Here is a 23,292-nt window from a genome sequence, read left to right as displayed (position 1 = left end):
TGATCTTTTAAATGATTGTTAGACTTGTTTGTGGCTTGATCTCAGCATGGAATTAATTGGCTCTGAGTAAGTTCATTTTGACCAATTTCTATAGAGTCTAGTCTAATGGTTAAGGTTAGATCATGATTGATCTTGAAGCAATTACCATGGGTATTTCAAAAAAAGAGTCCCATCTATTTTGGTTGATTCTATTGTTAATTAATCTCAAGCCATAACCCAAATACCATCACTCTGTTCTAAATTAAAGAATGTTGTGGGTATAATTTAGAAGTATACATCTCAAGGATATCTAACATGCTATAGCCTTGAAGAGCATTTAGGTTTTTCTTATAGAAGCATTCCAGATTAGTTGACTTCTTAAACATCAACTTGGTAACAAAGTAGTCCATGTTAAGACAATAAAGGTCATAGAGCATATAGAGAATAGAGCTAATGTCCATGGCACTGGGATTGGATTATGATTGATTATAGGATTCGCATGGTTGAATTTAGATCATGGATTCTCCTTTCTTTAATAATTTGTGTTAAAATTTCTAGGATTTGGATGAATTGGTTGAACTAGTTGAACTTTCCAAATTGACCAAAATCCAATCTGACCTCGTTGGAACTAAATATTAAATGGCTAGGACCAATATAAGCAATTGGTAACTAGACAAAGTGCTTGATCCGAAGTAGAGTCTAGAATAAATAAGAATATTTATCTAATAGAAGCACACAACTAGTATGATTAAAAGTATTATAGGTAAATCTCATGTATAGATCGAAGTAGTTATATATTCTTACAGGAATAACATAGTAGGAGTTCTTAGTGCCCTAGTTAAAGAACCAATAACAACAACAACAAAGTCTTAAAAGTCCCAACATTGTGGTCGGCTACATAGATATTTTCTAGTTATTGTCATTGAGCTACATAAAATCATAATTTTTTTTGTTAAGAGTATTTAATTCCTTAACTGTAGTTTTTAATAAAGTTTGTTTCATCTTTGTCTGCCTCTTCTCGTACAATTGATACTAGCAGTTTCTGACTACAACATCTTCTTCTTTACATATGTTCATATTATCTCAATGATTCTCTCATCTTATCCTTTATTGAAGCTACATCTAATTGTTCACAAATAAAAACATTTATTTCTATATCTCTCCTAATAACTCCGCACATTCATCTCAATATTTTCATCATAAAACATCATTGGTCTAATAATAATTTTTTAGATTTTTTCAATTTGAGAGATGATGATCACACAAAGCTCTTGATGTCTCTCTTCATTTCGTTTCCATAGATAATATCTTTATCCGTGTCTTCTTCTTGTTGAATAATTAATTTCAAGATATCTAAAACTTATACTTAATAGGATATTTCTTTGCTCATCTAATTTAACTATATCCTCATGTCTAATCCTACTATTACTAAGATTACATCTCAGTCTTAGTCCTATTCAATTTAAAATCTTATTTTCCAAGATTATCTCCACAACTCCAATTAGAATTAACTCCATTTAAATTCTCATCAACTAAAACAATACCATTAGCAAATAAAATACACCAAGGAAATCTATTGTGAATATACGCTAAGAATTAATTCTAAGGATTATCTCCACAACTCAAATTTAGAATAAATTTCATTCAAACTCTCATGAACTAAAATAATATCATCACTAAGAAATCTGTCTTGACTATAGGTTATAAGTTTGTCCATTATTAATGTGAAAATGCTTAATGCATACGGATCTTTGATGCAGTCTTATACTAATAGGAAACTCACTAGATATTCTATTAGTTTTAATACTAGTAATTACACTATGATATATATCTTTTATAACATCAATATAATTAGTACAAACACCATTCTTTTCTAAAACTCACCTAAGTCAAAGAAGCATAAAAAGAAAAGAAAGGAAAATGAACAGCAAGCAAAAACAAAAAAAATTCCTAAACTTGTTATAGTAAAGCAATGGATGGCAAGCATAGCCTTATTGACAACAACTCAGTTAATACTTCAAAAGAAGCTTCTCAAGTATAGCAGTTTTTCAATCAGGCATCAAGCTTTTAGACATCCCCCTTGTCTTCTTTGGTTTTTTGCACTATTCTTCTTCTTCCAGAGATCTCTTTCTGATCAAGGTACTAAGTATTAGTTTACAAATTTCTTTTTCTATTCTAGGTATAACTTTGGATGGAGCCATGGAAAGGAAAAGCTCGAGTCTGGCAAAGTCGGCAAGTTCTATTGTTAACATTTATATCCTCATCTGTTCTTTTTTTGTTTAGTACAAAAGGGATAATTTAAGTATTGTAGACTTTAAGACAAAGTTTTAAGCTCTTGGTATAAATGATTTGATATATTAGCAATCAATATGACTTTTGATCTGACCATAGTCTGTTTTTAACAGATTTTTTCAAAGGATCTTTTTATGCTAATCCAATTCTAGACATTCCTACAACTGATTTTGCAGCTATGCAACGGTATGACATTTTGCAATGCTTGCCTTCAGTTGTACTCTTCATTCTTGATTGGATGTTGTGATAACACTATATTTGGATCTTATGTCTGAAATGTTAAATAGCAGTTGCTATATTAGGCTATGTTGTTACTTGTATTAATGGTTACAACCAAGGTTCGCCGTACCATACCGTACCGGCGTTTTGACCCGGGCTTGGTACGGTATGGTACGGTGTACCGAGCTGTCATGACCTTAGCTGGAATTGCCTAAGGCGTGAGGCACCCTTGCGGCCAAGACGCGAACTTAGCTTGCATTGCCTAAGTCGTGAGGCATCCTTGCGGCAAAGATTCGAACTTAGCTTGCGTTGCCTAAGTCGCGCTTCGCCCTCGTGATATTGCTCCGCAAAGATCAGCCCACTTGCAACCTCTCGCAGGTCCCGAAGGACCTTTAAAAGAGAAAGTTGATTAGTTTGAAAGAACGAGCGATGGACAAGTCCTGACGTCTCACGAAAAGAGGGGAAGCTTTACAAGAAATTCAGCGAGCACCTTGCGTGCACAAGAGAAAAGAGGGAGAGGTGGAAAACAAGGACTTTAGAGGGTTGAACGAACAGCTGCAAGTCCACAAACAGCTGCTCACCGGGTGTCGGGCGTGACAACAAGTTCCCGTCAAGGTAACATGCAAACTTGCGAAAGGTTGTTCAATGCCCAACACTATACCGAAGCCCCATCCAGCCCGGTGCCACCTGAGGGGTTCCAAGGGGCTGAGATGGCTGACGTTTTGGTGAGCGGAAGCGGACTGCAGAAAACAACCCGTGGCACACGAAAACGGAGCTGTTTTGGGGCTATTTTGCTTGGTTCGGTGAGCGGTCGCTTTGTAGCGTTGCAACTTGTTCGAACTTACATTTTTATAAGCAAAATGACTCAAAACCAAGACAAAACATGCTGCCAAGCAACTGTACATGTAGATGCGAGCGACGAACGGTTCGTTGAACGGAGTTGTTGCGGGTGCGCGACGACCGTTCGTGACATTCTTCTCCACTTAAACTGTCGACGCCCTCGTCGACGCTTGTTGGTAGTTGTTGATGATTGCTTCTTCATGTCGTAGGGTGTCTTCAGGCTCCTAACTGGCTTCAGTTCGAGGAAGCTTTCGCCACTTCACCAAGTACTCTATCTGCTCAGCTCCATTGGGTAGCTTTATCTTGCGGTCCGCCAGAATGGTTTCAACTTGCTTCTCATAGGAGGTTGTGATGGGGGGTAGCCGAGTTGGAACACTTCGGGAAGCATCTTGCGGATTCGAGTGGTAGGCTTTTAGGTTGCTGGCATGAAGAACGTTGTGAATTTTGAACCACGTCAGCAGCTGTAACTTGTAGGAGACGTTGCCTACCCTACTGATAATTGGGAAGGGCCCTTCATACTTGCGCACTAATCCTTTGTGGACTTTGTTCCTAAATAATTGGAGTGATGCTGATTGGAGCTTTACCAACACCAAATCACCAACCTTGAACTCCTGCGGTCGCCTTCCTAAGTCTGCCCACTTCTTCATCCTTCTTGCCGCCTTCTCCAAGTAAGCCTTCATAATATCTGTATTTCGGTGCCACTCCTTTGCGAAGCGGTAGGCTGACGGACTACTTCCAGTATACCCGATTACCATGGTGTGAGGAGTTGACGGTTGTTGTCTTGTAATGATCTCGAAGGGGCTTTTGTTGGAAGCAGAGCTCCGCTGCAAGTTGTAGGAGAATTAGGCAATGTCCAACAACTTCACCCAATCTCGTTGGTTGGCACTCATGTAGTGCCGAAGATATTGCTCCAAGAGCGAGTTTATCCTTTTAGTATGGCCATCCGTCTGGGGGTGGAGGCTTGTGGAGAAGTATAACTTTGACCCCAACAATTTGAATAGCTCGGTCCAGAATCATCCCAGGAACCAAGCGTCTCGATCACTAATGATATTGTGCGGGACTCCCCAATACTTCACCACATCCTTCATCATCAGCTTGGCCGCCTCTGCTGAACAGTGTAGGGGAGCAGTAATGAAAGTTGCATACTTTGAAAACCGATCGACCACCACGAGTATCGATCCGAGTCTCCCTACAAGTGGCAAGCTTGATATGAAGTCCAAGGAAATGCTCTCCCACGGCCTTTCTGGTACGTGCAACGACTCCAAAAGTCCCACCGGCTTCCGCTGCTCCGCCTTGTCTTGTTGGCAAGTGAGGCATGTTCGAACATATTCCTCCACATCAGTCCCCATTTTCGGCCAGTAGAAGGCCCTCTCCATAAGAGCCAATGTTCTGTGAATGCTTGGGTGTCCAGCCCAAAGGGAATCGTGACACTCTCTTAAGAGTTCATGCCTTAAATTATCCACTCGGGGAACATAAACCTATTCCCTTTTGTATAAACGAGTCCCTCCTGGACCCAAAATCGTCGTGCCTTGCCTTCTTTGATGAGCTGTATCAGGATAACCGCTTGGGGGTCACTATACAGTCCATCCCTGATCCTGGAAAGGAAGTTGGAGTGCAATTGACTTGCTTGGCCCCCGCCGTCCAATTGTACGACATTCATGTGCTCCACTTTCCGACTCAATGCATCGGCCACGACATTTGCCTTTCCAGGCTTATACTCTATTGCCATATCAAATTCACCCAAGAAGTCCTGCCATCGTGCTTTCTTTGGGGAAAGTTTCTTCTGTGTTTGGAAATAGCTTAGAGCGATGTTGTCTGTGTCCTCAGCACAGATCACCGCTGTCATCTCCTTCTCGTGCACTGGATACCGCCGCTCAGTCTCGTTGAGCTTGCGGCTCTCGTAGGCCACTGGATGACCCTCCTGCATGAGTACTCCCCCAATAGCGAAGTCTGAAGTATCTGTATGGACTTCAAAAGGCTCCATAGTCTAGCAATTTGAGCACCGGTTCTTCCAGAACAGTAGCCTTTAGATCTTGGAATGCTATTTCACATTTGTCAGACCACTTCCAAGGCTGCTCCTTCTTCAGCAACTCCGTCAGTGGAGTTGCACGCTTCGAGTACCCCGCTATAAAGCGTCGATAGTAGTTGACGAAACCAAGGAAGGATCTCAACTCTAGCACCTTCTTTGGAGTTCGCCATTTCGCAACCGCTTGCACTTTTGATTTGTCAATGCGAAAGGAGCCATCACCGATTCGATGTCCCAAGAATAAGATCTCTGTTTGGGCAAAGTAGCATTTCTCCCTTTTCACGAACAAAGTGTTCTCCCTGAGAACCTTGAAAATTGTCCGAAGGTGCTGGACATGCTCCTTGAGCGTTTGACTGTAGACGACGATATCGTCTAAGTAGACGACTACGAACTTGTCCAAATACTCCTTGAATGGTTGGTTCATGAGAGTGCAGAACGTGGCCGGAGCGTTGGTTAAGCCGAAAGGCATCACCAAGAACTCAAACGCTCTATACCTGGTCACACAGGTAGTCTTCGCTTCGTCGCCTTCAGCAATGCGCACCTGCCAATACCCCGATCGAAGGTCGAGTTTTGAGAAATACTTGGCTTTGCCCAACTGGTCGAACAAGTCCGCGATGAGCAAGATGGGATACTTGTTCTTCACTGTCACTTTGTTGAGGGCTCGGTAAACGACGCGTAGTCGGAGGCTCCTATCTTGTTTCTTCTGGAAGAGAACTAGAGCTCCGAATGGTGCTTTAGAGCTGCGGATGAGACCACCGCTTAGAAGTTCACCTAACTGCTTTCTGAGTTCAGCCAACTCTGGTGGGGGCATGCGGTAGGGTGGTCTCGCTGGAGGCTTCACTCCTGGCTCCAGCTTGATGTTGTGATCTACGCCTCTGCGTGGTGGAAGAGTCTTCGGCAACTCGGGTGGCATAACCTCAGTGAACTCTTTCAGGACGTTCGCCACCACAACAGGTTCTTGAATGGCCTTCTCGTCGAGTGGCTCTAGCTTCATAGCAGCCACGAAGGTTAATTCACCTTTTTGCACCCCTTTCTTCAGTTGCAATGCCGATATATGTTGGGGTTCCTTGGTTCCTCTCTGAGAGACGGGAACCACGCAGGGGTCGTCACCTCCCATCATACACAAGGAGTTTAGGAACGGCATAGGCACCAACTTCGCCGCATGCATGAACTCCATTCCAAGAATCACTTGGAAGTCGTCCAGTGGCATCGTCATTATGTTGGTGTTCCCGCTCCATGATCTTGATGGGAACTCCCTTCGCCAACCCGGAGATTCGCTTGGCCTCCGAGTTCATCGCCTTCATTCGACTTGGGCTCTTCTCCAAGATCAACCCAAGTCGCTTTGCTTCTCGATCGGTAATGAAGTTGTGGGTAGCACCCGTGTCTACCATTGCACGGGTCGCTTGGCCATTTAGCTTGATGTCTACATATATCAGCTCACTACTTCCTGCTTTTTGTAGCCTTGTCTTCGTGCTCTCCCCCACTTGACCTCGCATGACGTTCAACAAACGCATTGCTCCCATCCGAGGTCCTTGCGAGTCCTCGTCGTCGCTGCTGGATTCAGAACTGCTCGAACTAAGAGCGACAGCCTTGCCTTTGTCTGATTTGGGGGGGTGAATGGAAGCTGTTAAAGCATTAAGTGCTTGTTTTTGTGGGGCACTCCCTCACCATGTGCGGCCCTCCGCACAAGAAGCATCCGCCAGGTTTTCGGGTCTTGCCTTTCGAGCTTGGCCCTTTGTGGGAACTTTTCTTATTTTGTTCGCCCCCAACTCCTTCCCCCAAGAATATTTTGGAGGGCGATTGCTTGAAGATTGTTTCCTTCTTCCCGGGTCTTCAGAGGAAACAAAGTCGGTGAGCCTTTCTGCAGCAGCAATTGCCCCAACCACATCGGTGACATTCCTTTGATTTAGTTCTTGTTGAGCTCATGGCTTCAAACCATCGAGGAAGCTGAACAGCTTGTCCTTCTCGGACATGTCCTGTATGTCAGCATTAGCGTAGAAAATTGTTTCACGTAGTCTCGGATGGAAGTACTCTGACGGAGTTGTCTTAACTTCCTTCTTGTGACGAACTCTGTGTTCTCCGGTAGGAACTGAGTTCTTAACCCCCGCTTCAAGTCCTCCAATGTGTCAACCCGACATCGACCTTGTTGGATTTCCTCCCAACGGGTTCGCCACCAAAGTTTTGCATCTCTGTTCAGATACATTGTTGCTATAGAAACTTTGGGATCTTTAGAATCGGGCCTCGTAGCTCGAAAGTATTGTTCCATGTCGAATAGAAAATTCTCGAGCTCTTTGGCATCTCTGGCCCCTCCATAACCATGTGGCTCGGGTGCCCTTAAGTTTTATGGTGGTGCAACGCGGGTGTTGCTTCCTCTCGCATTTAGTGCTCTTGTGAGCATGGCCACCCTTGAAGTGAGTTCCGCCACAACTTCCTGTAGGTGTTGCACAGAGTCTTTGGTGTCATTTGACAGTCGATCGACTAGGGCCTCGACCTTGTCGATCCTGGACTTCGCTTCCTCTTGCGAGCTCTCTACCCTAACAAGCCTTTGTTGGCCATGGTAGAGTTCCTCCAAGCTCGCTTCAAGAACATCCAAGCGGGTTTCCGCCGTTGTGAGTCTCTCTTTGTGACTCTTTTTCCCAGTTGGCACTCTAGATTGCGCCTCCTCTGCTCACGGAGAGTAGCCAACTTCTCGCTCATCATGTTCGCTGCCGCGCTCCTCTTGAGCGGCTCCAACAGCATGAGAGTGAGTGTGCACATGCAGCCCACCTGTGGCTGCTTGGGGCAAGGGTCCGTCTTGCCCCATCTTGCTTGATTCGCCACGATGCTTTGCCATGACGAAGTTACGAAGTTCCTTCACTGCTCACTCGAAGTGCTTGCCTGCTTTGATACCACAATGTCACGACCTTAGCTGGAATTGCCTAAGGCGTGAGGCACCCTTGCGGCCAAGACGCGAACTTAGCTTGCGTTGCCTAAGTCACGAGGCACCCTTGCGGCAAAGATGCAAACTTAGCTTGCGTTGCCTAAGTCGCGCTTCGCCCTTGCGATATTGTTCCGCAAAGATCAGCCCACTTGCAACCTCTCGCAGGTCCCGAAGGACCTGTAAAAGAGAAAGTTGATTAGTTTGAAAGAACGAGCGACGGACAAGTCCCGACGTCTCACGAAAAGAGGGGAAGCTTTACAAGAAATTCAGCGAGCACCTTGCGTGCACAAGAGAAAAGAGGGAGAGGGGGAAAACAAGGACTTTAGAGGGTTGAACGAACAACTGCAAGTCCACAAATAGCTGCTCACCGGGTGCCGGGCGCGACAACAAGTTCCCGTCAAGGTAACGTACGAACTTGCGAAAGGTTGTTGAACGCTCGACACTATACCGAAGCCCTATCCAGCCCGGTGCCACCTGGGGGGTTCCAAGGGGCTGAGATGGCTGACGTTTTGGTGAGCGGAAGCGGTTTGCAGAAAACAGCCCGTGGCACAGGAAAACAAAGCTATTTTGGGCTGTTTTAGGGCTGTTTTGCTCGGTTCGGTGAGCGGTCGCTTTGTAGTGTTGCAACTTGTTCGAACTTAGATTTTTATAAGCAAAATGACTCAAAACCAAGACAAAACATGCTGCCAAGCAGTTGTACATGTAGATGCGAGCGACAAACGGTTCGTTGAATGAAGTTGTTGCGGGTGCGCGACGACTGTTCGTGGAGTTGTTGTGGGTGCGTGACGACCGTTCGTGACAAAGCGGTACACCGAGGTGTATCGAGCGGTACACCTGATTTCATCGATTTAACCCTCCGAAAATACCTGAAAATTAAAAAAAAAGTTAGGATAGGGTTTTCAAGTTACGAATAAATATAGCAATAGTATAAGTTTAGTAAAATCAATGTAAATTAGGTAAGAATAGTATCACATATCTTTTTCGGGCTTTGAGGTAGTCTTGTTCGAGGTTCGTATTTCAACCCGTTATCGATTGAAATATCTACAGAAAAATCAGTTGAATTGTTAGACTATTTTGTTACAATATAAACTCTAAAATTCAAATGAATTAAATAATCACATATCTAGATATACTTGATTGTTGATTCTACTACCAAAACGAACGACGGGCCTCCACAGGTGGTGGATTGGGGTCCTCGATCCGATACATATCAATATGATATGTTTGTTGGACCCAATCATGAAATTGATCCCATGACATAGTGTATTGATACACCGTATGCCATTGATGCATCAATGTGGTGCTGATCGTAGATTGATCGTCATGAATCATATTTGTCTGAGACAGCTCTTGAGGCATATATTGGTGCTGTTCTGTATCATGCTGTTGCTTAGAGAAGGATGAAACACACTAATCATAATCTTAAATATCTTAATTACTCTCTAATTAAAGAAAACGAATACATACCTCTTGATTAGAAAGTTCTTCCTCTTAATCTTCCTAAATTAGCCTCGATTGAATTCACAAATCATTGTTTTATAGAGTTTATGAGAGAAAAAAAAAAGTTTGAGAGAGTTTAAGAGAGTATAATGAAATAGGGGAGAGAAGAATGGTTTAAATAGGAGGAGAAAGGGCTCCAACGGTTAAATCCGTTGGAGCACTGTAGCATTGCTACAGTGCGGTAACGATCGATTTTGACCGTTACCGAGTGGTACCGGGCGACACCGAGTGGTGCCGGGCGGTAACGGTCGAAATTTCGACCGTTACTGCCCGATATTACCCCGTATCGTCCGATACGAGGTTTTTTTGGGCGTACCGCCCGGTAGCGGGCGGTCCGCGTACCGGTAGCTTGTCGGACCGGTACGTACCGCCGTATCGGGTGGTACGATTCGGTATGGCGGACCTTGGTTACAACATAAATGTAGATAATTGAAAACTTCTTGCTCTAATGTTCGCACCCCTAGACTTAAGTACTTGATGATGTTGAATTTGTTATTGACATTTCATTCTATTGGAGTAGAGTAGCTGAATCAGAATGTTGGGAAATTCAGGATGTAATACGTTAAAATATTTTGTTTATAACATCAGATTATTGAGATGAATGCCAAGGGTCAATAAAATGATAAAAAGAATTTACATTCATGAAGAATTTGTTTATAATAGGTCGCCTTTAAGAATGGTGCGGACTATTCAAAGGCGACTTGTTAGATGTACGAGTTGGATAAGGGGAGTCAATTAGGATTATCGTTGAAGGAGAGGGAGAGAAAATCATATCTACAAAGACTTTGTTTGAATGTAGTAAAAGATCGATGGCTCTTAGTGATGTTGCTCTTCAGCAGAAATCAATTGCAGGACAAGGATCCATCTAGCTATGAACTGGTATAGTTGGTGATAGGTCAAATTCTGGTTGTCCGAGGTGGAATATGCATTCAGATCCAATCGTGGCCCTTTTTCAGATGGTCTTCCTTCAGGTCACCCCACAAGACCGAATCCATGCAAAACTAGGTTTTGGGTGCTCCCGTCAACGACCTCTTCGACGATCAAGTTAGTACTTGAGCTTAATGTGGTCGGACTAGTTGAACAAAACAAGGATTCTATAATCCCTATTTGTGGGAATGTATTTGGAAATCCCTTTTATAGGCAACTATGGTGATAGTTACTCCCGGGACTATCGAAGGAGAAAGGGGAATAGCTAGTGACTCGAACGGAGGAGTGGTATCGTGTTTGATGTGTTCGACGCCCATAACGCCTAACTACATTGGTTGGGTGACTCAGATGCTCGGTCGGTTAGACATATTGTCACGGACTTAGCTGGTTTTGCCTAAGTCGTGTGGCACCCTTGCGTGTCCGTCCGCAAAGGTCAGCCTCCCCGAAGTCTCCCATTGTCCCTTAGGACCAACAAAAGAGAGAACGGGCTAGAGAGAATGCCTCAATCGGGATCCACAAGCAAACATCTCCGGAAAACACTTTATAGACAATGCAAATTACAAACAGACTTTACAAGCTCTGAACAGTGGCACAACAAAGGGTAAAATGGTCCATTACAGACCGAGAATCTCTCGCACGTGTCCACATGACACAACATTTATTTACAAGCCTAAAGAGGCCACCAACCCAACTAAAATGAGACTATTAAGCCTTCGGCCGCCCCTCTACATGCTGTACAAGGCATGAACATGCCAAAAGACACGGACATATATAAGCATTACATCAAACACCCTGTTTCGAAGTTTGTCCGTGACATTCTCCCCCACTTATTCCTTCGACGTCCTCGTTGAAGCCTTTGTCGACACTGCAACTCCTCGCCTTTGCTGAGTCTTCAATCTTCTGCTCCAGCTACAATGCGCCTCTTGGCTCCCAGCTGCTCTCCGCTGTTGTTTTTGAGTAGCCGAACCTTTGATCCGCCATGCTGCTTCAACTCACCAATGACTTTGACTCTGGTGTAGGGTTGGCTGAGTTGTGTTGATCATTGTTGATTCCTGCGGATCCCCCAGATGAAGGAAAAGACCATCCTTACTGCGCCAGTCTCTCAAATTTCTCATGCTACTTGAACTGGGTGGATGCTTGTTGGAGCTTTAACGAGCATCGTCTCGTAAACTTCTGAAGTTTTGGGTCCTTCCTCCACAAAATTTGCTCATTGACTCTTCTTTCACTTAGTTGTCACATCCAAGTAGGTTCGCATCACTTCCGCTTTCGATTGGCATTTCGTTGGGAAATGAAGCGGACAATCTACTCTCAGTAGCACTGATCATCGTTGGTAAGGATTTGACAACTATTGTCTTCAATTATCTTCGAAGGGTCTTTGAACTTGTGCAGAGCTCCTCTGTTGGATAGATAAGAGAATTGGGGTACTCGGTTTCGCCCATTCTCTTAAGAGTTGAGAAGGCAAAGGTTACTTGACTTCGCCTGCCTCCTCGAGGTTGTACTTCATGCATCGAGCTGGTTACTAGCCTTCGCTTGCTCTTTGCTCACACTTCTGAAGCACTTGAAGTGTTTGCACTCCTTGCGTTGAGTTAGTTACTGTGATTCACCTTCTCAATGCCATCGAACTTCTGGAATGCAGGAAGTTTTCACCCCAACTTGGAGTAATTCTCTCATAGGTTTGGTCGCCTCTGGGATTGTACCGTCTTCTCCATCAACCCTGCCGCCTACTCCTCTGAGTAGCAAAGGTATAGCACCGCGTACTGCCTGCTTCGTTCCTTGGTTATGCACTCTTGCATGACCCGAAGTCCTTCACTTTCGGCTATCTTGATGAGAAGCACATTGACACCGATCTTACGAAGTTCTTCGGCCTCTGCCCTTCAGCCTTGTCTCGGTACTTAGAGATTGCCTCTGCATTCTCCGCCTCCTCGGCCCTTTTCACGACCAAGCGCTCTCCCTCCATGAGAGCAAGGGATCAATGTCTTTCACGGAAGTGCCGCCTCTGCGGTACCATGGCGCTGCCATGCTCATGGCACTACTATCCGTCGCCTCGCATCTGCATCCCTTTTCTTCACAATCAGTAGATATGCCTCTGTGGCACTCCTCCGAGTCCACCTCCATTCTAACTGATGCTTGATTTTGGGTAGCTAAGTCCCTCTGGACTCGTCGTTGCTTCCTCGCCCCTTTCGACCCCCTGCTTCAACACCTCTGTGTTCTCTAAGCAGTCTGTTTGGTCAATGGAGAGACATACTGCAACTCCCATGCATGGCCTCTGCCATCACGTTGTAGGGTTTGCACTGATTCTGTTCTCCTTAGCTTCCTTGGTAGCAACGTTCGCTTACTCGGCCTTGTCCTCTGACTTGTCGGGCTCCCTTAAGCGAATATGAGCTCTGGAGCAGTCCAACTCTCCAACTGCTTCGATCATACCTCTGCATGATCAAGTCCCTCCCATGGAACTCACTGGTACTTGCATTCGAACTTTTCCCTTAGTGGAACACAACCCCTATATGCTGATGACCAAGGTTTTCATCCGATGCAAAATTCGATGCATGCCCGAAAGACCCGCCTCTGCGGTACCATGGCCTTCACTCCTTGAATCCATAGCCCTTCTTGCCGTCGTGTTGTTCACCGAAGTGGAGCTTCCAGTAGCTCTCGATCATACCTCCATATGATCCAGTCCCTCCCGGGACTAGGTCGTGTGTATCACATTGCCATCGAACTGTTCCACCACGATCCGCTGCACTATGTCGCCTCCTGGTGACATCTCCATTGCATTCTGATCCTTGTGGAATAAACTCGAATTGTGAACCCTCCATGTGTGGCCTCTGGCAATACATCGCAGGGTCTCCTCCACCTTCGATTTTGTTCGCTCCTTTGGCAATCGACCTTCATCCACCCACTCTTGGGTCACACCTAGATGAAGCACCGCTCTAGGACAGTCCGTCGCCTAGTAGCTCCCGAAGTCCACCGACTTCACTGTAATTTGTGCACCATTATCAGGATCCTGGGCCTCTACCCCTACCAGCACAATCTCCGTTGCTCACCGCTTCCTTCATAGCCAACTCGAATGGCAACACTGTGGCATATTCTTCAAGAGTACCCGCCTCTGCGTCCTCTTGCCCCGTGCTAAGGCCTTCTGTACCCAACTTCGCCTCCGCAAATTGAGTCGCCTTAGTTCCTCCATCAAATGTTTCTCCGAGATAAGGTGCATGTGCCCCGAAGCTCCCTTCGTCTTTGGCACCATGCAAGATGAGTCCGCTCCGTCAGAATGAAGGACCCATGGAACAACATGATCCTACTCTTGCCTCTGCAAGAGTTCATGTCCTTGACCTCTGTCTAAGGAAAGCATTGTGCCTCTGCTCCACGTTTCAACTTCTATGCTGGCTCCCTTCATGCGGCTTGAGTACTTCGCCAAGTTACACCTAAGTTGCTCCGCTCCTCGTTTTTGCATTGAGTCGATAGTGGCCCTCGTGCCCACCATTCCACGGGTCAGCCCTACCTTGAGTCCGATCTCCACATCGACTCCAAGTGTGCCTTCATTTGTGTTGCTATGGGTCGCTTCCCCACTTGATCTCGCAATGCATCCACCAATGCATTCTCTCAAGCGAGATCATGCGACGACTCCTCGCTGCTTGCTCAGTCCATCGAGCTTCGTGGAGTTGTTGTTTGTTGAGGTACTCCTCAACATGTGAGGTTCATCCCACATGATTCTCCCTCTGGAGAGCCGGGACTTATCCCTCCTGGATAACTATCCCGTTGGAGCAATATCTCTCTTCGTTTCGGAGACCACCATCCCCTTGGACTACTTCGATCTGCTGAACAAACTGTGCATTGTTCTGCCTCCTGCAAATGCACTTGCTAGATTACGACTCCCCGTCAATACAGTCCCCGCTGCACCCCTCAAGGCCTAGCAACATGCTGAACTCGTTGCACACTTCAGACTCCTACGGACGTATCCTTCACATGCCGAAGAGAAAGTTTCAATACTCCATGGTGCCGAGTTTCGGTCGCCTTGGGATGGCCGCGAACATTCCATCGTCCGCATACAAGCCCATGCATGAGTACCAAATTCTTCGAGTTAGCAATTCCCCTCACCTCTGTGAGCTTTGCATAACTCTTTTGGTCGTTGAGCAACTCATTCCACCTTGGATGGTCTCATCTTTTACCAAGCGCCTCGCTTGCCTTGAGCATCATCAAGTATAGTTGTCAACGTTGAGCCGTAGCTCAAACTCAGCCATCCCAACCTTTGTGCGCTCCACATTCTTCCAAGCTTGCCTGTTCTCGTGGTGCCTCTTGCGCGAAGGGTTGGCCATTCCTCTGAATGCCAATGTCAGATGCCCGCTCCTCTGAGCGATTCCTTTTCCCTACATCTCCATGCCCGTTTTCCCCCAAACGGTCGCGCGTGTGCTGACTGCCCTCAACGCAATCCCGCTAGGTCCCCCACGTTTGCATGCTAAGTGTTTCTATGAGTGCTTGTCCCGCTCTGATACCATCTGTCACGGACTTAGCTGGTTTTGCCTAAGTCGTGCGGCACCCTTGCGTGTTCGTCCGCAAAGGTCAGCCTCCCCGAAGTCTCCCATTGTCCCTTAGGACCAACAAAAGAGAGAACGGGCTAGAGAGAATGCCTCAATCGGGATCCACAAGCAAACATCTCCGAAAAACACTTCATAGACAATGCAAATTACAAACAGACTTTACAAGCTCTGAACAGTGGCACAACAAAGGGTAAAATGGTCCATTACAGACCGAGAATCTCTTGCACGTGTCCACATGACACAACCATTATTTACAAGCCTAAAGAGGCCACCAACCCAACTAAAATGGGACTATTAAGCCTTCGGCCGCCCCTCTACATGCTGTACAAGGCATGAACATGCCAAAAGACACGGACATACATAAGCATTACATCAAACACCCTGTTTCGAAGTTTGTCCGTGACAATATGACACCTAATCTAACCCTTGCGCACTCTGGGTTCGATCGCACAAGTGTCGCCTAGGGCTACTAGCCATGTGTCAGTAGGTCTGACCTCTTGTTGCCACCTACATATGTCTAATGCAGACACCCTTGTTGGCTATTCACACCACCATGTGTCAACACATGGCGTCCACTTATTTGCCTTACCATTCTCACCTATCACTAGCCCCCCGTTTTTGATTTGATGGATTGTAGAGCCGTCGAGTCAAAAGCATGCTTGATGACGTTAGACACCTAATGATGTTGTTATCTCTAATGGCAAAGATGGATGCATTGTTGATTAATGAGGCATCGCAATCTCGTATAGAGGAAGTCGTTGAGAGGCTTATTTGATCAGTGGATCGTGCACTGTCGATTCACAAATTTAACCCGCAGACCATGTGTTGTCGAAATGCTCGTTTGGCTCACAAGTTGGGTGTCGTTAAAATGCATGTTTGGCCCACGACCTACACATCATTGAAATACGTAATTGGTCCGCAGGCTGGGTGTCATTAAAATGCATGTTTGGCTCATGGGCTACGTATCGTCGGAATGCGCATTTGTCTTGTATGCTGGTCATTGTTGAAATGCGCGTTTGGCCTCTGGGTTGCCTGTCATCAAAATGTGCATTTTGCTCATGGGCTATGCATCATTAAAATGCACGTTTAATCACTTGGTATACTAGTTATGAATCTTGGCATTCTGATGATTCGGCCACTCGGTCGTTCAACTAATGTTGTCGTAATTCACTGTTTAGCCACGGTTGGCACTCAGTTGTTTGGCCACATTGTAATTCACACTTTAGCCACGATCAACATGTAACTCGAGGTGTCAGCTTAGCGTGAGTGGCAACGGAATGTCCGATGGGATTTTCCGTGTGGAGATTAGCATGCACCGCTAGCTCAAACTTCGACGAGCACCTTGATTTAAGTGCCACCTGAATTTGATCGAATCTTGCTTCACCTAGTATATGGGTGACATGGCATTTGCTCCGATGCCCACGTGGAGATTGCGTGCACTGTTGGAGATTCAAAGAGACCATCATGATAATGGAATCTACTCACGGCCAATAGTGTGTCACCACGTGTCTCCTCAAATGAAGTGGCAAGCGAGAAGCCGATTAGGCAAAGCATCATTTGGGCCCTATAAATAACCTTCGACTTCATTTGTGTCTCTCATGCCTTCAGCTATACTCGGAGCCCTTGAAAACTATAGACTCCTAACGAAGTTGGCTCGTGACCGCTTAGTTCTTGGTCAAGTCAAATGTTTTCCTCTTCAGGATCCTCTCCCTCCTTCAAACGTCGGTTCGATAACTCTCCGATCTCGTCCCCATTGTCGATGTATGTTTTCGAAGCTTTCTCCAGTGAAGGGATCGGAGTCACCATGATAAGGGAGGCTGTTCCTTCTGGGGTGAGTTCCTCGAGTGGTCAAGCCTTGCAAAATGTGCAGAGGCCATAAGACTTCAATTCTCGTATCTCAGAGGTCGACCTTGAGCATATCGGGGAAGCTTTTGATATTCCAATCGAGTTTAAATTGATCGCTTCGCAGCCTAGTGACCGATGCTATGCATCACACCATCTATTCTGTACTTCCCTTGATGCCCTAGAGGTAGGGCTCAAATTTTCCCTCGATCATTTATTTATTGAAATCTTGAATTTTTGGAAGTTTTCTCCAACCCCAAAGCTAGTGGGGAATTTTAAGGTCATGTAATAAGTGAAGACGACTACGTGTAGGCGGTTGAGGGTTGGGCGACTGATGATAGCATTATAGGTAGATAGGATATCAACCACCAGGACCTTAGTCTTTACTATCTTGGAGCAATCATCCAACCCGAAGGTGATATATAGATCGGTTGTTCCCAAAGGGTGATGGAATCCCTAAGAAAGCCAATAAGGGTGGAGGAGATTGGTTGAAGGTCCTTGGTGTTCAACCTAATCTTTAGGACTGCGTCATTATACAATATGTCTACAGAACTTTCAATGTCTACCAGGATTTTCTTTACTAGTGTATTAACGATCTTAAGGGAGACGACAAGAGCGTCATCATGATCGGGATCGAGATGCTCTGCCTTCTCCTTAAACACAATTGGAGGATCCCTAAAGGGGTAGAACCTTTTGGGGGGGGGGGGGGGGGGGGGGGGGGTCCCTCGCATAATTTTTGTGGGATGTGGAACTAGATCCCCCAAATGTAGGACTTCTTACTATTATGTCCACCTGCTGCTTAATGGGACCTTGCGCCCTTGGGGAATATTCTCGCTCTCTATGAAGTTAACGAAATAGCTTCCCCTTCTAAATAAGCTCCTCAATTTGTTACTTTAGATTATAGCGGTCTTCGGTGTTGTGCCCATGATCTGCTATGCCGAGTTGAGGGAGTCCGCAAGTGATGGGGGGGTACGAAGGAAGCCTTTTTCCCTTATCTGCAAGAACACTTCAGCATGCGACATGTTTAATGGAGTAAACTCTTTGTAAGGAGGTGCCCGATTTGTTGAATCTCGGATTTTGATGATGAAATCAATTGATAAATTAATGATCTAATCTATGTGTTGAGATAAATATTGCAGGATTAAATACGATAATGGATAAGGTATAAAGCAAATATTGGGTCGGAATCAAAGATCGAACGATACGTCGAAGATTCGGATGATGTGCTGGAAGCTCACCGAGAGTTCATCAGGAGCTCGCCGAGAGTTCTCGAGAGTTCGCTGAGAGTTCGTCGGGAGTTTGCCAAGAATTCGTCGGGAGTTCGCCAAAAGCTTGCCGAGAGTTCACCGGAAGTTCGTCGAGATTTCGCCGGAAGAACAATTGACATACTGGACAAAGATTGCTTAGTAAATGCCTTAATTGTCGTAGTTAGAACCTAGATTGAGTTAGGACTGGGAGGTAATCCTACTAACTCAGTTAGGGGCCAATTGGGCCTGATTCAGGGTTGGTTTGGGCCGGACTAATGGCCCAAATAGTGACCTGGAGCCACGTCAGGCGGTGGCACCGCCGGAGCTAGCGGTGGAACCGCTTGAGGCATAGCCTCCCAGGTGGTCTGGGCGGTAGTACTACTGACAGTTAATGCTGTCAGGCGGTGGTACTGCCAGAGCCTAATCTCCGAGGCTCTGTCTAGGTGGTGGTATCGCCCGGTGTCAGAGTGTCAGGCGGTAGTACCGACCAATAATGGCGGTGGTACCGCTAGTACCCCGAACATTTGGGATGAGACACTTTTTGGCTTCAATTCTGAAACCTTTAGGGCCTATAAATGCCCCACACCTTTCTGCATGAAAGAAAAAAAAAGTAGCAACAAAGTGTGAAAAAATCTCTAAGTGTTGGGGTGTAAAAGTGTTGTAAAAGTGCTAAGAGTCCTTCTCTTTCTTTAGCTTTGTAATCATTGAAGAAGAGGTGTGAGGCTTGTAAGGGTTGTCTCCTAAACCCGTGAAAATGATAAAGCGTTGTAAGGTGGTTGGTCTTCGCCTATTGAAGGGAGACCATTAGTGGACGCCGGTGACCTCGACGGAGGACGAATCAGAAGTGGATGTAGGTCACAACGACCGAACCATTATAAATCCAGTATGTTTTTTCCGTATTGCTTACTTTCATTACTTATCTGCTCACTTCACTTTACATTTACTCTAAGTCATTACTTTAATTACTTTCCGATACGGGCTTTGTCGAAACGATTTTATTGAACGAAAAATTTCAAATCGACGTAATTTTTTGTAAGCACTAATTCACCTCCCCCCCACCCTCTTAGTGCCATATTGATCCTAACAATTGGTATCAGAGCGAGATTACTCTCAATTTGGTTTAAAACCCAAGAGAGATGGCTTTTGCCGGCAATCAAGAAGGTTATTCTATCACACGTCCTCCTATGTTCAATGAAATGGATTATATATATTGAAAAACCAGAACGAGGATTTTCTTGATTTTTATGGATTTCGAGTTATGAAATATCGTTGAAATGGATTTCAAAAGTTCTCTCTTCCAATGAACGATTGGAATGATTTGGAAAATTCTCTTTGAACGCCGAAGCTATGAATGCTTTATTTTATGCCTTGGATAAAAATGAATTCAATCGAGTTTCTATTTGCGAAACGACTTATGATGTTTGACATACACTTAAAATCACACACGAAGGCACAAGTAGGGTTAAGGAGTCAAAAATCAATCTTTTTGTTCATAGTTATGAATTGTTTCGCATGAAACCAAGCGAGACTATTGGAGACATGTACACCCGGTTTACGGATGTCGTCAATGGTCTGAAAGCACTCGGTAAAAGTTTTCCTAATTTAGTACTTGTTAACAAGATACTAAGATCCCTTCCAAAGAGTTGGGATCCTAAAGTAATTGCAATTCAAGAAGCTAAGGACTTAAATAACTTTCCGCTCGAAGAACTTATCGGGTCTTTGATGACCTAGGAAATAACATGCAATGCACATGAAGAACTTGAGAATAACTTTCCAAAGAACAAGAAGGGTTTGACACTTAGAACTCAAGAAGACCACTTGAAAGAAAACTCAAGTAATGATGATGATGATGATAATGACTTGGCACTTCTAACAAGAAAATTTAAAAAATTCATAAAAAGTAACAAAACTAAACACGACATTAAAAACAAAAATGAACTTAAAAGGACCAAATAATTTGCTACGAATGCAAGAAGCTAGGGCACTTCAAAATGAATGTCCCCAAGTGAAGAAGAAGCAACCAAAGAAGAAAAAAGTGCTAAAAGCTACTTGGGACGATTCAAGCACATCCAAAGACGAGGAGCTGATCAACAAAGAAGTTGCTAACTATGCCTTAATAGCGTTTGGCGACGAGGTAAGTAACTTAATCGAAGCCCATTTATCCTTTGATGAATTGTTAAATACTTTTCAAGATTTATTTGATGAATGTATGTTAGCAAAAAGTATAAATTATTAAAAAAGGAGCATGCCTCTCTTCTTAGTGAATTCAATAGATTAAATATTAAGCATGATAATGAAATGTTACCTCCTTGTACAAAATATTAAGTATGATAATGAAACTTGCTTTTCGGTTTTAAACGATGATGCTTGGCTTTGGCATAGGAGGTTAGGTCATGCTAGCATGAAACTAATCTCCCAAATTCCATCTAGAAAACTTATAAGAGGAATCCCTAGCATCAAGTTTGTCAAAGACACAGTGTGTGATGCATGTCAACTAGGAAAACAAATAAAAGATAGTTTCAAGTTAAAGAATCAAATAAGCACCTCTAAACCATTGCAATTGATCCATATGGATTTATTTGGACCAATTGATACAAGCAGCTTAGGAGGTAGCAATTACGCTTTTGTAATTGTTGATGATTATAGTAGATACACTTGGACATACTTCTTATCACACAAAAGTGATTGTTTTAAGCATTTTTCAAAATTTTGTAAACTTGTTCAAAATGAAAAATGCTTTATGATTTCATCTATACGTAGTGATCACGGTGGTGAGTTTCAAAACCGTGATTTCTAAAACTTTTGTGAATCAAATGAGTATAACTATAATTTCTCTACTCTAAGAAACCCACAACAAAATAAAGTAATTGAAAGAAAAAATAGGAGTTTACAAGAAATGATAAGAACCATGTTAAACGAATATAGCCTACCCAAATATTTTTAGGCCGAAGCCATTAATACGACATGCTATGTCATGAATAAGATTCTAGTAAGACCGTTACTTTTCAAAACTTCTTATGAATTATAAAATAATAAAAAACCCAATGTTTCGTATTTTAAAGTTTTCGGTTGTAAATGTTTTCTTTTAAACGAAAAAGATGCTTTAGGAAAATTTGATGCAAAATCCGATGAACGTATTTTTCTTGGTTATTCTTTTACTTCTAAAGCATTTCGTGTGTTTAATAAAAGAACTTTAGTTATAGAAGAATTTATTCATGTTATTTTCAATGAGGTTTCCGAATCCAAGAAAAATGATTTTAATGATGATTTTGATTTTGATGGTTTAAATTTAAATGAACCCTCTCCTCCCACTAGCAACTTGGATGTATCTTCTTCAAAAGACTCCTTACGTAAGGATTGGAAGTATGTAGATGCTCATCATAAGGAGCTAATAATTGGAGACACTTCAAAAGGTGTTCAAACCCATTCTTCTCTTAAAAATTTTTGTGCGAATGCAACCTTTTTATCTCAAATTGAACCTAAATGCATTGACGAGGCCCTGAAAGATGATTCATAGGTTATTGCAATGCATGAGGAATTAAATCAATTTGAGAGAAATAAAGTGTGGAAACTTGTTCCTAGATTTAGTGACCATTTGGTAATTGGTACTAAATGGGTCTTTAGAAACAAGCAAGATGAACTTGGTATCGTGGTTAGAAACAAGGCTAAATTAGTGGCCAAATGTTTCAATCAAGAAGAAGGTATTGATTATGAAGAAACCTTCGCTCCTGTGGCTAGACTTGAAGTCATAAAGATTCTCTTTGCCTATGCTAGTTGTAATAATTTTAAGTTATTTCAAATTGATGTTAAAAGTGCTTTTCTTAATGACTTTATTTCTGAAGAAGTTTATGTTGAACAACCTCTCGGATTTGAGAATGTTAACTTTCCGAATCATGTGCTTAAGTTGACTAAGGCTCTCTATGGATTAAAATAAGCCCTTAAGGCTTGGTATGAGAGACTTAGTTCTTTTCTTATTCAAAATAATTTTATGAAAGGCAAGGTCGATACTATATTATTTATTAAACATCTTAAAAATGATTTTCTCATTGTTCAAATTTATGTTGATATCATTTTCGGATCTTCAAATGAGTCTTTATGTGAATCTTTTGCCAATAGTATGAGCTATGAATTCAAAATGAGTTTGATGGGGGAATTAACTTTTTTCTTAGGTTTACAAATTAAACAACTTAGTGATGGATTTTTTGTTAGTCAAACAAAATATGCTTTAGATCTATTAAAACGATTTAATATGGATAATGTTAAGACTATTAATACACCAATGAGCACTTCTACAAACTTAGAAATTGACATTAATGGAGAATGTTTTGATCAAAAGACTTATAGAGGTATGATAGGTAGTTTATTATATCTCACAGCAACTAGACTCGTTATCATATTTAGTGTTGGACTATGTGCTAGATTTCAATCTAATCCCAAGCAATCTCACTTAAAAGCTGTTAAAAAGATTTTTAGATACCTAAAAGGAACTCCTAATATAGGATTATGGTATCCAAAAACTAAAAATCATGAGTTGATTGCTTATACCGATGCTGATTTTGCTGGTTGTCAAATAGATAGAAAAATGACATTCGAAATATGTCAACTCTTAGGTCATGCACTTGTCTCTTGGTCTTTCAAGAAACAAAACTCGGTTGCATTATCTACAACCGAAGCTGAATATATAGCAGCAGGTGTATGTTGTGCGCAAGTTATATGGATGAAAAACACTTTAGAAGATTATGAAATTTATTTGAAAAACATTCCTATAAAATGCGATAACACTAGTGTAATATGTTTAACCAAGAATCCCATTCAACACTCTAGAACTAAACATATTGACATTATGCATCATTTTATTAGAGATCATGGTAATAATCATGACAATCTTTAGAATTTATTGATATAAAGCATCAATTAGTAGATATTTTTATAAAACCATTGAATGAGGAATAATTTGATTTTATTAGAAGA

General features: G+C 43.3%; 1 protein-coding gene across 3 annotated transcripts in view; it reads left to right on the top strand.

The window, feature by feature from the left end:
- The window catches only part of LOC135610091 (uncharacterized), a 51,565-nt gene that overhangs the window by 2,847 nt on the left and 25,426 nt on the right, over positions 1-23,292 (top strand). For all 3 annotated transcript variants that reach the window (XM_065104110.1, XM_065104109.1, XM_065104111.1), the window contains exons 5-6: positions 2,159-2,211; positions 2,385-2,457. In XM_065104110.1, coding sequence (XP_064960182.1) covers positions 2,159-2,211; positions 2,385-2,457 — 126 coding nt within the window. The remainder of the gene's footprint in view (positions 1-2,158; positions 2,212-2,384; positions 2,458-23,292) is intronic.

The sequence above is a fragment of the Musa acuminata genome, chromosome BXJ2-4 (genome assembly GCF_036884655.1).
Source record: "Musa acuminata AAA Group cultivar baxijiao chromosome BXJ2-4, Cavendish_Baxijiao_AAA, whole genome shotgun sequence".
In the NCBI taxonomy this organism is placed as follows: Eukaryota; Viridiplantae; Streptophyta; class Magnoliopsida; order Zingiberales; family Musaceae; genus Musa; species Musa acuminata.
Note: the sequence above shows the minus strand (reverse complement) of the source record. Positions and strands in the feature narration are given on the sequence as shown.